Genomic DNA, 17,158 nt, shown 5'->3' with positions numbered 1-17,158 from the left:
CAGTATACAAGTATTTCACTCTTTTTACCTTGACAACGTAGAAACTGCTACTCTCCCATTTTGGTCATATATTTATGATACATGAATCATAGTCATAAAAGTGCCGACACTTTTGTCAAAAACGTCATTCATTACATTAGTATTTGTTGCTGCTTTTTCAAATAAATCAAACTTTGAATCTGATTTGCCACTAAAAAGGTCACATCCCTCAACAGCAACCCATTCATAATCTCATAAAAACAAACACTACAAACTAACATGATGACTTCACATTGCAAATAACCCCTTTTTTTTACCAATTAGATAAAGCCTGGATCTCAGGACATCAAAAACAGATAAATTTGTCATATATAATATATTGTCATTCCCCAATAGCCTTATTTTCCAACTCCTATAATGCCACTGCAGCAAAGGTTACTTTATGTTTGGGTCAGAGTCTTCTCGAACATTTTCAGGACTTTAACCGAAAACCGAGTTATAATCATATTTGTGAATCGGTTTGGAATCAACTTCACTTAACCAGATTCTAAGTAGTCCGGTTTCTGAGCAAGTTGGAGGTTTCAAAATCAGCTGAAACCGAGTTATAAATCATATTTGTGAATCGGTTTGGAATCCGGTTGCTATTAAATTCATTGTAATCGCTCACTAGTCACTAAACTCAACACAATTGAATTCACTTTCCTATTAGAAATTTACACTATGATGAACAACTGACCAATTGTAACAAATAAAGAGTATGAATGAGTTAGCAAAATTGTGGCAGGAAATTCAAGATAATGGAAAAAGGAGCAAAGTATTGATGACTTTGGTGACACAGATGATTGTTTAGAGGAAAGAAATTCTATTGTACCCGGGTTTTAGCAACCGAAGACCCGAGTCATTCGGCGTTTTCTATTATTTACACTAAGCGAAAAACCTTATGAATGAAAGCCTATCTGCAAATATCAGAAAATCAACTTGCAGATGCCTAATCTGCAGACTCAATCTCACCACGTACTCAGGATGGAAGAAACAGGACCTTTCACTTCAACCGGAGTTGTATGCACTTCTCACATGTTTTTGCCTCACGATTCGTCAATAGTGCTGTCCCCGATCGATAAACCGTCGAGGATATCACTATCTGAATCAACTTGAAGCTCTTTGAACAATGTCATCACCTGTATCATGGTCGGACGTCGGAAGGGCCTATCATCGAGACACTCAAAGGCGATCCTCAAATAATGGTGCAACTCTGACTCACCAGATTCTTTCAGCATCAACTCAGGGTCCAATATCTCATCAACTCTCTTTTCTCTGTGGAGTTGCTTTGCCCAGCCTACAAGGTTGTTGTCATCACCGAACTCGGATGGGTCTATAGGCCTCTTTCCAGAAAGAAGTTCTAGCAGTATGACACCGTAACTATAGACGTCACCTTTTGTTGTACACCGGAAACTCTGATAGTACTCCGGGGGAACATATCCTGGAGTTCCTGCAAGTGTGCTGACACTGAGATGAGTATCAAGAGCATTTACTAATCTTGCCATCCCAAAATCAGAAACTCTAGCCTCAAAGTTTTCATCAAGAAGTACATTGCTAGATTTCATGTCTCGATGGATAATGTGAGGAATGCAGCTATGATGAAGGAACGCAAGACCTCGAGCTGATCCGATAGCAATCTTCTTTCTAGCTTCCCAATCAAGCCTTGACCCTCTTCCTTTGGCTGTGTCATGAAGAACAGATTCCAGACTTCCCCATTTCATGTACTCATAAACGAGAAGCCTCTCCTCTCCAACCTTGCAGTAACCGAGTAAGGGAACCAGGTTCCGGTGCTTGATCTTTCCAATAGTTTCCATTTCTGCCATGAACTCTCTGTCTCCCTGCCCTGTTATGTGTATTAGCTTCTTGATTGCAACTACACAGCCGTCTCTCAGCTGTGCTTTGTAGACCTCGCCAAACCCTCCGGACCCTATCAAACTTTCCGCACTGAAACCATTAGTAGCTTCGAGCAGATGGGCGAAGGTCAACTTTCGTAGAGGCTTCTCGAAAGTGGCAATGTTGATGCTCAAAGGCTCAGGTACACTAGAGAGTTTCCAGATACTGCTACCTGAAGTTGGTAGGCTTTCAACGTATTTCTCTCTTTGTTCCACCTTAAGCTGGTTCTTATTCACTCGGTAAAGAGCTATTGTTAATCCAAGAAAGCAGAAAAGGAAGAGTGTAATGCCAACCACCATCACGACTGCCACTGGTGTCTTCTTATTTCGAGTATGAAGGTTTGTCGAATGAGCTTCGGAGGCACAAGAAGGCAAGGGAACCCCGCAGAGGCCGGAGTTGTTCTCGTATCTGGAGGCTGGGAAAGTGGTCAGCTGACCACCGGTAGGGATCGAACCGGTTAGGTTGTTGTTGGATACATCCAGGTCACTAAGAAAACTGAGAGTCCCTAATGATCCTGGCAGATATCCTTGGAGATTATTATGAGAGAGGTCCAAGACACCAATAGCTTTCAAACCTCCAAAACTTTCAGAAATGTTACCCGTTAGCTTATTATGCCCCAAATTCAAGACCTGGAGGTAGCTCATTGTACCAAAATTCTCGGGAATAGAACCTGACAGATTATTATAAGAGATATCAAGGTAGATCATGCTTCCATTATTGACAAAGGTGTACATTGTCATACCGGAGTAAATTCTAGTGGATGAGCAAGAATGAACCATGGGAAAACTTTCAAGCCTTTCTGGCCTTATTCCCTCAAACTCAACTAAACCACCAGCACCCCTACAAGCTGTTCCACCCTCATTTCTTACGAATGCGAATTTCTTCCCTGATACGCGTCCAGGCATGACTAGACCGGCTTGGTTTGCAAGCTCAGGTGGAAGAGCACCACTGATGCCATTGCTATTTAAATCAAGCCAGATGAGACTCTGGCATCTGCCAAGCTCCGGTGGAATCTGTCCAGTCAGAGAGTTGTTACCCAATTGCAGGATAGCAAGCTTAGGAAGATTTCCAAAACCAGAAGGGATTTCACCTGTAAGTCTGTTGCCAGAAAGTGATACCCATATCATATTGGTACACCTGGAAATGGAATCCGGTATTCTTCCACCGATGAGATTATTGTTGAGAATGAGGGTCTCCAGGTTTCCTCCATTGACACAAATGCCTTCTGGGATCTCACCGGTGATGTTATTTGCCCACATAACCAGGTCAGAAAGATAATGCAAATTCCAAATATTTATGGGAATAGGACCATTCAAGCTGTTAAAACTAAGGTCTAATGACTTCAAGTTCTTGCAGTTTCCAAGCTCCACCGGCACACTTCCTGAGAGGTAATTGTTGGCTAAAAGAATCCTTTCCAAAGAAGATGTTGAAGAGCAAAATCCTCGAGGGATACTCCCCTCGAAGGCGTTAGAACCAAGGTCCAGCACTTGAAGCCGAGTACAATTCGTGAGTGACAAGGGCACAGAACCAGAAACATTGTTGAATGGTACATAAAGATATCTCAAATTAGGGAGACTGCTCACAACTGCACTGAGGAAATCTCCTGAAAGTAGATTGTTTCCCAGGTTCAAAACTTGCAAAGAAGAGCATGATGTAAAAGATAAAGGCAAACCACCTATTAGTTTGTTTGATGACAGGTCAAGCTCCTCGAGAGTCCCACAAGCCTGTCCTAATCAGGAGGGATTTCACCCATAAACTCATTGTTAGCCAAAGATAGAATTTTCAAATTTCTCAAGTTTCCCAACAAGTCCCCTGGAATCTTGCCCTGCAGCCTAATATGGGACAAGTCGAGTGCCTGTAGAAGGCGACAGTTTCTGAGGCTAACTGGGAACCCAGAGTCAGAGAGGCTGTTATGAGACAAGCTGAGCTTGGTGAGGTTGCTGCACTGCGCAAAATTTAAGGTGGAGAACTTGCCAGAGAAGTTATTGTGAGAAAGATCAAGAAGCTCCAACGAAACCAAAGAATTTGGCATCAAACTCGACGGTATTGATCCAGAAAACAGATTGTATGAAAGATCAAGAACCATTAAATTCTTGCAAGACAGGGAAGAGAGACCAAGTTTACCCGTGAGCTTATTATCTGACAAGTTGAGAAGCTTCAAGTTCTGGCATGTGGAAAGGGAGTAGCTCAATAGGGAAAAATCAGAAATCTGATTACGAGAGAGGTCAAGCTGCAGCAGAGAAGGGCCAACCGTAATATTTCCCCCAGGAATTGAATTGTGAGAGAGGTTAACAAGAACCAGACTGTTACAGGCGGAGACAAATGATGTTTCAGGCAGATGGTTCGAGATGGCGTTGGATGACAAGTCGATAGTTTCGAGGTTGCACGATGAGATAGAAGAAAGATCAGCAGCAGTAAACGAGTTCCCTTGTAAATACAGTTGACGGAGAGACGACAAGGCTGTCAGGTTCGGGAGTTGTAAAGCACCAACAAGGCCGGAATAACTGAGGTTCAGGACAGTAACACGGCCATCAGGAGAGCAAGAGACTCCACGCCATGAGCAGGGGCTCGCAGAATCTTCAGTCCATTTGGCTAAGGCGCCGGAGGGATCAGAAGAAACCGAGAATCGCTTGAAAGCCATCAGCTTCATCACATCATCATTGCTTTGCTTTTGGGCTGAAACCAGATGATGGAATACAAGCAACAGCCACAAACCAAAGATTCTAGTCAACCCTTGTTTCGTCGACCATAATTTCTTCATGTTTTTTTCTTCTGCTTTACCTTCCGTTGCTCAGATTTACATCCAGAAATGACGCCTTCTATCTAACTATAAAGGTGGTAACTGCCAAGAAAATGCTTTTGATGGGCTTCTAACTTCTTCTCCCTCGGCGATTTTGCTAGGAAACATACAAAGAATCATTTCGTGTTCATTCAAGGAAGCACGCGAAGAATAATTTCTCTGCAGTTCAAAATCTCTTGACAATCCAATTTTTCCAGCATTATTGAGCTTGAGAGAGAAAGGAAAGAATTAAAACAAGTGGGGAGCATTAAAAGGTATTCTTGTTGAAACTTAAACACCAATATGAAGAAACCGCTAACAAATACATACAATTTGTATAAATAAAAAAAAGGAAAGAAGAAACTTGTATTTATATACATGGTGAAGACGGAGAGAGAAGTACCTGGAGAGTGATGTAAAGGAAAGAGACGGTGGGTACGATGAGCAGAAACTGAAAGCAGGCAAGTGGTAGTTGGTGGGTTGGGTACCATAAAAGGGAAAATGGAACAGAACACAAGTCTGATGTTGTTGTTGGGGGAGAAACAAAACAAATGGAGACTGACAGTATGTGTGTTATTGAAGGTGCAGTGGTGTCAGCATTGAGCAGCAGGTGATGTTTGGAGGGAGAGAAAAAGGGGGCATAATCTATGAAGATAGATAAAAGTGGGTGGTATTGGCAAAGCAAAAGCAGAAAGCAGAGAACAAGTTGAATGGTGGTCGTGCGAATGCGATATCAGATGAAAAATAGTGATTTGTGGGAGCGAGGGGCGGTCAAAGTTTTTTGATTCTGCCTTTTCTTTCTTTTTTTCTGGGGCCCCCGTTTGCACCGCACCGCGCATGGGACTTTCTTTTTGGATTTATCACATCTCAACCCCAAAACATTCATCTGCTTCAATTGTTGGTTGTTTTGACAGAAACATAAACACTAAATTATGGCATCAAATAAGGAAAGAGTCGGTCCCCGACATTAGTTGTTGAAAGTTTATGCATGAATTGTTTGGACAGCTGGAGGAGACGCATTTTACTTGTATTTACTTCATCTTATTTGATGTAAGCCATTTGAGCCTAAATATCTTTAAAAATACATTTTTATTTCTACATTTAGTTGATAACTAACCGAGCACAAATCAAATAATTTTGGGGTAAACTATACAAATGATCTCTATCATATGGTATTGTTTTATTAAGTCTCTCAACTATTAAAAGTTATAAATAGTACTACAACTAAAGAGTGTTGATATGTTGAGTCCTCAACTATTATAAGTTACAAAATAATCATTTGACTATTTATTATATTCAAAATTCATCCTTTTCTGTTAAAAATGGACGATATTTTGAGTTGAACGTTAACATGCTAACTGTGATATGATAAAATTTGATCACATAATCTCAAACGACTATCATATCTTAGTCATTATATTAACATTCAACTCAGACGATCGTCAATTTCTTAACATAAATGGACGCTTTTGGAACATAATAATTAGTCGGATGACCATTTTATAACTTTTAATAGTTGAGGGACTCAATAAAACAACACTTTATTATTTGAGGATCATTCTATAATTTTTAATAATTGAGAGACTTAATAAAACAATATCATGTAGTCGAAGAATCATTTGTGTACTTTAGTTATTACTTGTTACCTCTAAAGGTCTCATATTTGAGCATATTATCTAATAGGTACTTTAACATTTATTATCAAAAAATTAAGAATCTTTCAAATAAACATTATATTTTTTTTGAATAAGTAAGATTTTATTATCCAGAAGAACAGAACTACAAATCGTCCCAACGGGAGAATAAACAATTTACAACAAAATAATGGTCAGTCTATACCCCAATTACAGCAGATAGTATAGTTACAAAAATCGTTTCTATTGATCTTATTCCCACTAAGTTGAATCCGAACAATGTCCTTGATAAGAGACAGAAGATGAGCAGCTTCTCTAGTTTTATGTTTGAAGATTCTTCTATTCCTCTCCTCCCAAATCATATAGATGTAGGAAGTCCATGTAATTTTCAGCAAGGTGGAGATTAAAGATTTTCCCTTCCATTCAACACAAGCCCATTCGATCATTTCTTCCCAAGGTAAATGAGGTTTATGCACATGTGCCAAATTTAAGATATAATTCCACAATAATTTGGCAAAGTTACAGTCAGCAAAAAGATGGTTTCTGGATTCGATAGCTTCGTTGCAAAGAAAACATTGAGTATCAATGGCAATACCCATCCTTGACAGTCTATCCCTAGTTGGAAGTCTGTCAAGGATGGCCATCCAAGAGATCATACTAAACTTAGGGATATGCATAGGAAACCAAATGATTTTATGCCATGACACCTTACTTCTACTATCTCTAACGGCTTCCCAAATATCTCTAGTGTAAATCGTACCAACATTCAGGATGGGAAGAGCAGTATGTCTCAGTTTTAGCAGCTTTTTAATACTCCAGATGTGAATATTACTTGCGTTCATGTCACATAAATTATTTTTGAAAACATAACAGTTCAGCCAAGCCACCCAAAGGGATCCGTCTCTTGCCAGTATATTCCGAATGAGCTTAATCATGTTAGCAATGTTCCAGGATTTTAAGTTCTTAAGACCTAGTCCACCTTCAAACTTAGGACAGCAGATACTGGACCAGCTGACTCGAGCCCCAGAAGCTACCTGATCAATATCTTTCCAAAGGAAATGAGAGCAAAGTTGATCAATGCAATTAATAACACATTGAGGGAGCATGAATTGCCTGCACCAATAGTTGGCCACGCTGTTAAGAACAATTTTTATTAACTCAAGTCTACCAGCGTATCTAAGAAGCTTTCTAGACTAGTGGTACAACTTAAGTTTGATTTTGTCTAGAAGAGGTTGACAATCATGTTTAGATAGTTTTTTAGTGACAAGTGGAACCCCTAAGTATCTTATAGGGAGTTGACCTTTCTTAAAGCCAGAGATGCTGTGAATAATTTCAAGAGTTCTAGAGGGAATACCAGCAGAAAAAAGCTCAGTCTTGCTAACATTAAGCTTGAGACCAGACAGAGAATAGAAGTGGCTTAAAACAGAAATGATTCCAGTAATTGATTCAGGATTTCCTTTGCAGAGGTCATCAGCAAAAGATAGATGAGTAAGCCATATTCTTTTGCATTTAGGATGATATCCAAAGATCCCTTTGGAAGCTGCAAGATTAAGTATTTTGGAGATGATGTTCATAGCAAGAACAAATAAGACGGGGGATAAGGGATCACCTTGTCTAAGCCCCCTTTGACCTTTGAAATATCCAACTAAGCTACCATTAAAAGAGATATAATATATGGCTTCTTTGAAACACACCTCAATCCAATTTAAGAAGATACTTAGGAGACATATGGCTTTGAAAGTGGTAGAGATGAAATCCCAATGGAGAGAATCAAAAGCCTTTTGGAGATCAATCTTGAGAGCACATCTTGGGGAGATTTGTTTCCTTCCATATCCTTTAACAAGCTCCTGAGCTAGAAGAGTGTTGTCGTTTATAGATCTTCCCCGGATAAAAGCAGACTGGTTAGGAGTGATAAGAGCAGGTAGCAGAGATGTCAGCCTTTTAACAAAGATTTTGGAGATGATTTTGTACACTACAGAGTAGCATGAGATAGGTCTGTAATCCTTGACAGTACTAGGATTATTAAGCTTAGGAATCAAGGCTATAATCGTGGAGTTAAAAGCAGGCAGGATGCAAGAATGTTCAAAGAAAAATTTGATTGCATTAGTAACATCTTCTCCTACCACAGACCAAGCTTTTTTGAAGAATAGAGGAGTGAAGCCATCTGGGCCAGGAGATTTGTCATTTCCCTGGCTGAAAATGGCGTTTTTAATCTCATCATTGGTGACCTTTCTGACTAAGGCAGAAGAGATATCAGCAGGCATATCGAATTGGAGGAGATTTTTCAAGAAATCAGGATCAACTTGTTGTAAATTAGGATCAACATAACCTAATTGATAGTTGAAGTAATCTAAGACTTCAGAAGACAAATCTTCAAAAGATTCCAGCATTTTACCTTGAGCATTGATAAGGACCCTAATGGTGTTAGATTTATTTTTTGTTGTAATGACAGAATGGAAGTACTTGGTACATTTGTCTCCCTCCTTAAGCCACTTGGCTTTAGATTTTTGCATTACGAACATATTTTCAACTTCCTCAAGAGCAGCAAGTTCACTTTGAACAGCCAGTTCCTTCTCAAGCGTACTGGTACCTTTAAGGGTAGAGATTTGGACTTGCTCCAGCTCTGTTTTCTTAAGTTTGACTCTAATAGATAAATTACTATAGGAGTTCTTGTTCGAGGCTTGTAAACAAGGCTTGAGTCTTTTAAGTTTGAGAAAAAGAGTTTGCATAGGGTTGCCATGAATAGGATGCTGCCAAGAATTTCTCACTTCCTCAAGAAAAGAATGATGATTAGACCAGAAATTGAAGAACATAAAAGGTTTGGGTCCATTGATGTGATCTTCTTTGTTCAACCAAGTTAGAGCCACGCAATGATCTGAAGGGCCTAGGGGGGAAAATTCAACATAGGACTTATTGAAAGAATTGACCCAATGAGAGTTAATGAGGACTCTATCAAGTTTCCTTGCAAGGAATGATTCTTTTTGTTTGTTACTCCATGTAAAGGTAGGGCCAAAAAATGGGTGGTCTTGAAGAATGAGGTCTTGAACCACTTCAGAAAAGTCCTTCATATCAGTGGAGAGATAAAGACCAAAAAGGTTTGTGGACACCCGTTTTTGTCTGGGGTTCTCATATTACTAATTAGTTATTATTACCAAGTTTTGCATGTGTTTATTTATTTATACTATTATTAGTTTATTAGTTGTATGGGTGTGTTTAATTACATAGTGATTGTCTATTCATCTATGTGGTTATGCATGTGATCATATATATATATATATAATATATATATACATAAATAAATAAATATGGTACATGGATTCACTAAGTAAGTATTTTATTTTATAGGCCAAAATTGCTAAAATCAATTACAGCAAGCCCAATTGATGAAGAGCCCGTTGACCCAATAAACGAAACTGAACCAAAGTGGGAGCTCGAGAATTGCGGCCCGTTTGAGGAAACCCTAGACCCGTTAGGGTTTCCTGTCACCATCTCCATGCGCAGTTGAGCCCCCACCGTTGGATCTGACTTCACGATCCAACGGCTCACAACTCTCCGTGAATACTGAGCCATCGTGCAAATCAACTAGGAGGAACTCCCAGAACTGTCGGCTACCTCCGTGACCAGCTCGCCCCCGTGACCAACTCGTTCCCGTGACCTGAAAATGCACCAAACAAGAAACAGAGCAGAAGGCACATAAAAACAGAAAGAAAAAATCAACTAGAAATAACCAGCGAACACGAAACCAGGGGCAGGGCTCTCAACCCATCAGCAACAGAGAAAAATAGAAAAATAGAGAGAAAACGCATCATCAAGAAAAACCGGAAACACAAGGAGGGGATTAGCAATCATAACAGGAAAGAAATCGAGTAAAAAATGAAGCAAGAGTAATCAGCGAGGATAAAAAAAAGCACCCATCTGAATCCATCCATTAGTAGAAGAAAAAGAAAGAAACCAGCTATTATCAACCAAAGAACCAACGAAAACTAGAATCCATCGACAGAAACGAGAGAATATTGGCAAACAAAAGGTTACCTTTTAACCTTCGTCGTCTTAGATAGGAACCCGTACCTCATCTAGTAGAAGATAAGCTCTTCACCTTCGATTTGCTTTTGAGTCGCCCCTGAGTTCATGCATGTTTGTGTTAGGTTTTAGGGCGGGTCCAAAACTCTGTTAGATCCTAGGTTTTGGGGGTCTATGTTTTAGTGAGAGGCTAGAAAGAGAGGAGGGCTTCATCGGGGTTTAAAGGTTCTTCATCGGAGGCCACGATGGCCTTGGTTCATGGGGTTATAAGGTGTGAAACCAGATGGGTTTAGAGTAGTTTGGCCTTAGGTTTGGGTTGGTAGTTACCGGGGTTGTCGTCGGGGGGGGGTTATGTGATGTTTTGGCTCCTCATCGGAGCCATTAGGCGGCGGCTGCTACGGCCATAGTTGGGGGTTGGGAGCTTTCGTTTAGGGTTAGAAAGGGAAGAAAGTAGAGAACCAGAGGAAACGCTGGGGGCGAGGGGGATTTGTTTTCTGGCTGGAGAGGGAAATGAGATTAGGGTTAAGAAATTTACCCTTTGATTTTATATATTGAAACGCCAAAACGGCATCGCATAGGGCAACGCTGAAACAGCAGCGTCTTGAGGCTTGGGGAGGTGAACTGGGTTTTAGGATATTGGGCCATTAGCTGATTAGGTCCTGTTGTCTTCATTTCATTCCATTATGGTCATTTAAATCGAATTTTGTTGAGATGTTAATTTTGTCTCTCAACTTGCAGCGTGTTGTATTTTATTCCAATATCATGTTGTGGCTATTTTCAAGTTTGTTTTACATTGAATATGTAATTTTGGAAACTTTCATTTTGGTCCTCTGTAGTACTCTGGTTATATTATGATTGCAGTACATGGAAAGGAAATTTTTATGAAAAGAGCCTACTATTTAGTTTCTTTATATTTTAACCCTTGTTTAACTTTTGATTGGTATGTTTAATTTTGGTTTTATTCATATTTAGTCACTTTTTAAATATGTATATATATGTATATATTTAAATTTTATAGTTTAGCGTGTTATGTTTTTTTTTATTATATTTAAGTCATGTCTGTACATTATATGTTAATATGTGTGGTTTATATCTTTTAATTAAAATATATGTATATATTTTTTTGTATTTCACATTGCATGATATTTTAATCATAATATTTATTTAATTACTCTTTGCATGACATTCATTTAGCATAATTTGCATGATAGTCTCACGTGCATAACTCGACCCTTATTACATAATTTGATTAAGGGTTATATCTTTTTAATTTAAAACGGTTAGAATAGCTTTTCTTAACTTACATGAAAGTCGTTCTTAACGGTTTTAAATTAAAAGTGTAACCCGTCATTGTCACCAAAAAATTGATTCTTCACTTTAAAATTTGGGAGTGAAAGAAAAAGAAATGTTCGGCTATTTAAATTTGTTGAGAAAAGGTCGTTAGAACTAACCTATAGATCTGGTCTCAATATATTTAAATAATCGAATATTCTTTATCTTTTTAATGGCTTGGTAATTTTAGTTTAATTTATTTCGTTGCTTTTGAATGTTATGAAATTCACATTTTGTTGTTTTAGGGGATCAAAAATTAAATTAAAGTCGAACTTGTAAAATTCGTTGCAAAGATGTTAATTAATCGACGAGGTACCGATTTAGGGCGTTGTGGGGTCCTAATCCTTCCCCCACGCGTAACCGACTCCTGAACCCGTATTTTGGTAACATAGACCGCAAATTTGTCGTTTTAATTAAAATTAATTTTTATTTAAAATGGCAACATTTTTGGGTGCCCAATCACATCCTAATCAAATATTGGTGGCGACTCCTTGAACCATATGTTTTTATCATAAAGGGATGTCCAAATTTTCGAAATGAGAGGTTTTCTAAAAATCACATTGTTTTTAATTAAAAATTCAATTGAAAAGAGAATAATTAAAAATGATGTGGTTTCCAAAATCTCGCTCCCCACCCACTTAAAAATCTTTTCGACAGCTTGGCGACTCTGCTGGGGACTTTTTTTAGAGAGTCAGGCCGATCGTCGATTAATTAATTGTCTTTGCAAACGAAATTTATAAGTTCGCTTTAATTTGGTTTTTGATCCCTTGTTTGTTTGAATTGTTTTATTTACATCTTAATTTGTAATTTGGTTAATGAATAAATAGTTGTACTGATGTGTGTTCTACATGTTACAGTTTTCTTACCTTCGTTTTAGTCTATTGTTTTTCTTGGATCGAGGCAAAGGATTATGAGTTTCCCCACTGTTGTTGTAAACCTTTAATATTTAGAGCCTTTTAACTGTGCTCTGTCCCGTTAGGTAGGGGTGAAAGCTACGCTTACGTGAGAAAAATTATTTTTCTCTGCATGGGCTTTAGCTAGTAACCTCTGGGGTACATGTCTTATGTCTACGAGAAAACATTGAGTTTCCTCGCATGGATATAGGGAAATGTATGCTCTCGAATTGAACTTGATTCGTTTTAAGCCTATAATGGGTGAGAATCGAGGGTCTGACAAGCCTAAGGGGTACCAGCAAAGGACAATTCGAGGACCCATTTTAGTGATACCAAAACTCTGCCCGTTTTATGTTGAATCTCTGTCCACGGATATGGGGGGAAACTCATTCTAACCTTTTCCTCGAATTTATTTATTTATGCAAAAATTATGCGAACTAGAGATCATGTGGTTAGGTTTATTTTTCGAGCAAACATGTGAATCAGATATCATGCGGTTAGGATTTTTTGTGAATAACAAAGCATGTGGGTAGATATCATGTTGGGTATGATCTACTAAAGCAAGACTGGGTAGATACCATGTTGGGTAGATATCATGTGAATAAGGTTTAGGATGTATATATTTTCTATCTCCATGTTGTTTATTTATTCTTCGACTATTCATTGTATATACTAACACAGTCTTATTTTTGTTTGTGTTTTGTGTTTCATTTATTATTGATGCATTGCATCATCATTCATGAATAAAGATGTTGGTTCACGAGGTGGTCATAAAAGTAGAAGGCGGTCATAAAATGGACAAGAGCTTTCATAACAAGGAAGTGGATAACGCGGAAGTAAGGTCATGGTCCGAAGAAACTCAGAGGAAGAAAGGTGACAGTTTGACTGAAGATTACATATCGGTACTACCAGAGATTGTTCCGGACAGTCTAAAGCAAAACGATTTGCAAGAGTTATGCGAAAATTGGGAAAGTTGGAATTCTAATGTGAAGTACTCTTTCTGGAAAAAGTATGGTGACATCGCCCTTCTGTTCTACGTTAAAGTAAACGAACCCCTAATCAAAGCTCTCATCCAATTTTGGAATCCAGCATATAACTGCTTCACTTTCAACAAGGAAGACATGACTCCCATGTTAGAAGAATACACCTCCTTGTTTCATTTCGAGACGGTACACTTGGACCGAATCTACTCAAAGGCCTCAAGGACACAATCCTTCAAGAGCAAACTCGCAAGGATTACTGGAATGGGAGAGAAGTGGGTTACTGATCAACTCCAAAAGAAAAGAGAGTCTGATTGCTTCCCTTGGTCATGTTTCAAAGAGCTTATCGTCAAGCATAGCGATATCGAGAAGAGCATGGAGATGTTTGCCTTGGGAATTTATGGTTTGATGATTTTCTCGAAAGTTCTTTATCATGTAGAAGCCGCAGTGGTCGATTTATTCGAGTGTTTTGAAAGGAAGGTGAATCCTGTTCCTGCAGTTTTGGCCGAGACATTCAGAGCACTTAGCAGTTGCAGAAGAGCTGAGAGTAACCACTTCACCGGGTGTGTCCAGTTGCTTACTGTTTGGATATGCAGTCACTTCTGGAAGATTGACTGAGAGTAAAGTCAACGGTTTTCTACGGCCTATTCACCCTTAAAAGATTTCCTCACTAAAGAGTGGCCAGAGCATCTCACCATGAAGGATTGGGTTTCACTCTTCAGAAATCTACAGGAGCATGATATAGTGTGGCGTGTCCCCTGGTTAGCTTTTGTGGATGTGTTTTACAAATGCGGGGATTCTGATTGGGTAACCCTATTAGGGTTATAGGGTAGAGTAGGCTATGCACCGCTGATGGTACTAAGGCAATTTGGGTACGCCAATTCATCCCAGCTACATCCGGTCTGAAGACATCTGAATTTGTGTATTGTGGAGATCACTACAAGAAAATTGCTCGTGCAATGTCAGATACGTGGAAGTTAACCTTTAGAACTGATTTGGTGGCAGCCGAGGTCATGCTGACACCAGATTATGTGGCATGGAGAGCAGGACGAAAAAATGATATCCTTCTTTTAGCATATCGTGATTAACCAATTCCTTTGGAAGCACAGTTTAGATACGTACCATCTAAGTTGGAGATACTAAAGAGCGAATTCGAAGCGAAAATCGCCAGAAATGAAGCAGAGTGTGAGGCCCTTAGACAAAAGAATTTCATGTTGGAAATCGATAAGGAGTTCTATAATACACAATTTGAGCTTATGCGCAAGAGAAAAGACGAAGTCGAGGCCAATCTTACTAGTTTACAGAGCGATTACCAAAAGATGAGTCAAGCTCGGGGAATTGCTGGCCTCGGAAGAACTTCGGAGCAGTGGCGGGTAGAACTCAGAACTGAGAGGGATCGTCGAGTTAGAGACGTCTGAGCCGAAAGAGAGTGACGAGTCAGAGAAATAGAGACAGAGAAGAAGAAAAGAAATCAAGAACTTGAGTCTGAGAGAAGGTCCTGGGTTAGGGCACTGAAGAGTGAAAGGACAGAGGCTAAAGAGTTAAGATAAAGGTACACCTTGAGCAAGAAGCGAGAAGAAGAGTTGCGAGCTAATATTGAAGAAATCAGGATGAATGCAAGTAGCATGCAACATGAACTTGAGATTAAAAAGCAAAGAATTGACGAGCTCAAAACTGAGAAGAGGCAAAGCCAAGAGGAGTTAAAATTAGAAAGACAACATCGGGAGAGTGTGCTCCAAGGCAAACAAGATGAAATATTCCACTGGATACAAAGGTGCGGAGCAAAGAACGAGCAGATAGAGGTACTCAATCAAGAGATGCATGAAATGGAATCAAGGCATGAGGAAGAGTTAGCTCAAGCCAAGGAAAATAATGAAGAGTACAGTGCCTACGTTATGCAGCTTGAAAGTTCCTTATTTGCAGAAAGCAGTCAGCGTTGCCCAACAGATCAAAGTATTGGCCTCGAGGAGAGCGCTGCTCGGCAAAAGAAGATTCATGATTTAGAGGCTGCCTTACGAAGCTGCCAGACACAAATCGCTGGTCTTGAGCGCACCATCCAATGTACCAGGCTGCAATGACAAAACTCAAACGATCACTTTAGAGACTGGAAGACAAACGTGAATCATGTGATCTGAGAAACCATGAATCAGTTAAGCGACGTTGTGAGGCAGTTGGGAGAGATGAACCTCCAAGAAAAAGTCATCTAGAGCTACACAAATCCAGCATCAGATATGGGAAAGAGGGTCGATTGGATTGTTAATGAGATAGTGGAGTTGAACATTAGAGCTAGGCCTTTTCTGTAATGAATTTTTCTTGTAACGATGATGCTTTTGTCCTAAATGAAAGTTGTTCTAAGACTGATCACGTCTTATGAATCAATGTCTTTATGCATGCATTTGCATTTTATTTTAAGTATTGTGTTCTTCATTTTATTTACATTTCATCATTTTATTCTCGCATAATTTACATTTATCCTCGAAATATTAAAATTGACAATGAGGGATACATTACAGAATATTGGGTCTTCTAAGCATCCATACAACACAAGGAAGAGAGCCATGGTTGATAAGATTACTCAAATTAAAAGAACTCAACTGCAGTTGCAAGATGATCTAAGGAAAATGCAAGAAGATATGCTTAAGGCTCAAGAGGATATGTTATCTAAGTTGGCAAGTATGCTGGGAGGGAGAAATCCAGAGCACGGAAAGGCCCATGAGCAAACAAGTGAAGAACCACTTTACCCTCCAAGGTTTACCCCGGTGCAGTCTCCGAATATCCAAGAGACGTCTGTCCCTACTAAAGTATACATAAATCTCATCGGCATTGCTGTTAATTCGTAACCTGGATCTTGTTCGCATCCCAGAGAAAGCCTATATCACCAAGTCCCGGACCTTGATGAAGAATCAAAGAAGAATGAAAGAAAGTTGTTGCATGAGCAATATAAGCAGCTAGCAAATGAAGTACAAGCTATGAAAGAAGACACCAGCTTGTACGGACTGGACGCTAAGGAATTGAGTTTAGTTCCCGATCTGGTCCTACCTCCAAAGTTCAAAACTCCTGACTTCGAGAATTATGACGGTACCCAATGCCCTTCTGCCCACATCACAATGTTTTGCAGGAAAATGATCGGGTACATAGAGGACGACCAGCTATTGATCCATTGTTTCCAAGAAAGCTTGACAGGCTCAGCATTGCGATGGTATAATCAACTAAGGAGAGTTGATGTCAAGACATGAAAAGACCTGGCCAAATTCTTTCTTAACCAGTATAAACATGTGAAGGACGTCAGGCCTAACAGAATGGTGCTACAAGCAATGGAGAAGAAGCATAATGAAAGTTTTAGACAATATGCTCAGAGGTGGAGGGAGGTAGCAGTACAAGTCCACCCACCGTTGGTAGAGGAGGAAACAAACCTACTTTTTGTTAATACCTTGAAGGCTCCTTTTTCCTCACACTTTATTGGTAATTCTTCTCGAAGTTTTGCCGATGTAGTTACGGTAGGAGAAATGATTGAAATAGCTATTAAAAGTGGAAAACTCGAATGAGGAGAGCCCAGTAAGAGACCGCCGATGAAGAAAAAGGAAAACGAAGTCAGCAACGTAAGGAAGT

The 17,158-nt window shown here is 39.4% G+C and overlaps 1 protein-coding gene across 1 annotated transcript; it reads right to left on the bottom strand.

Annotated features, from left to right (window-relative positions):
- Positions 1-525: 525 nt before the first annotated feature.
- On the bottom strand, positions 526-5,372 carry LOC120200479 (receptor-like protein kinase BRI1-like 3). The gene is given in 3 exon segments (XM_039201311.1): positions 526-3,646; positions 3,649-4,918; positions 5,094-5,372. Coding segments are annotated over 2 exon segments (3,606 nt in total). The 5' UTR covers positions 4,673-4,918; positions 5,094-5,372; the 3' UTR covers positions 526-1,064.
- Between the last annotated feature and the right edge of the window lie 11,786 nt (positions 5,373-17,158).

The sequence above is a fragment of the Hibiscus syriacus genome, unplaced genomic scaffold (genome assembly GCF_006381635.1).
Source record: "Hibiscus syriacus cultivar Baekdansim isolate YM2019G1 unplaced genomic scaffold, ASM638163v2 tig00005974_pilon, whole genome shotgun sequence".
NCBI lineage: Eukaryota > Viridiplantae > Streptophyta > Magnoliopsida > Malvales > Malvaceae > Hibiscus > Hibiscus syriacus.
Note: the sequence above shows the minus strand (reverse complement) of the source record. Positions and strands in the feature narration are given on the sequence as shown.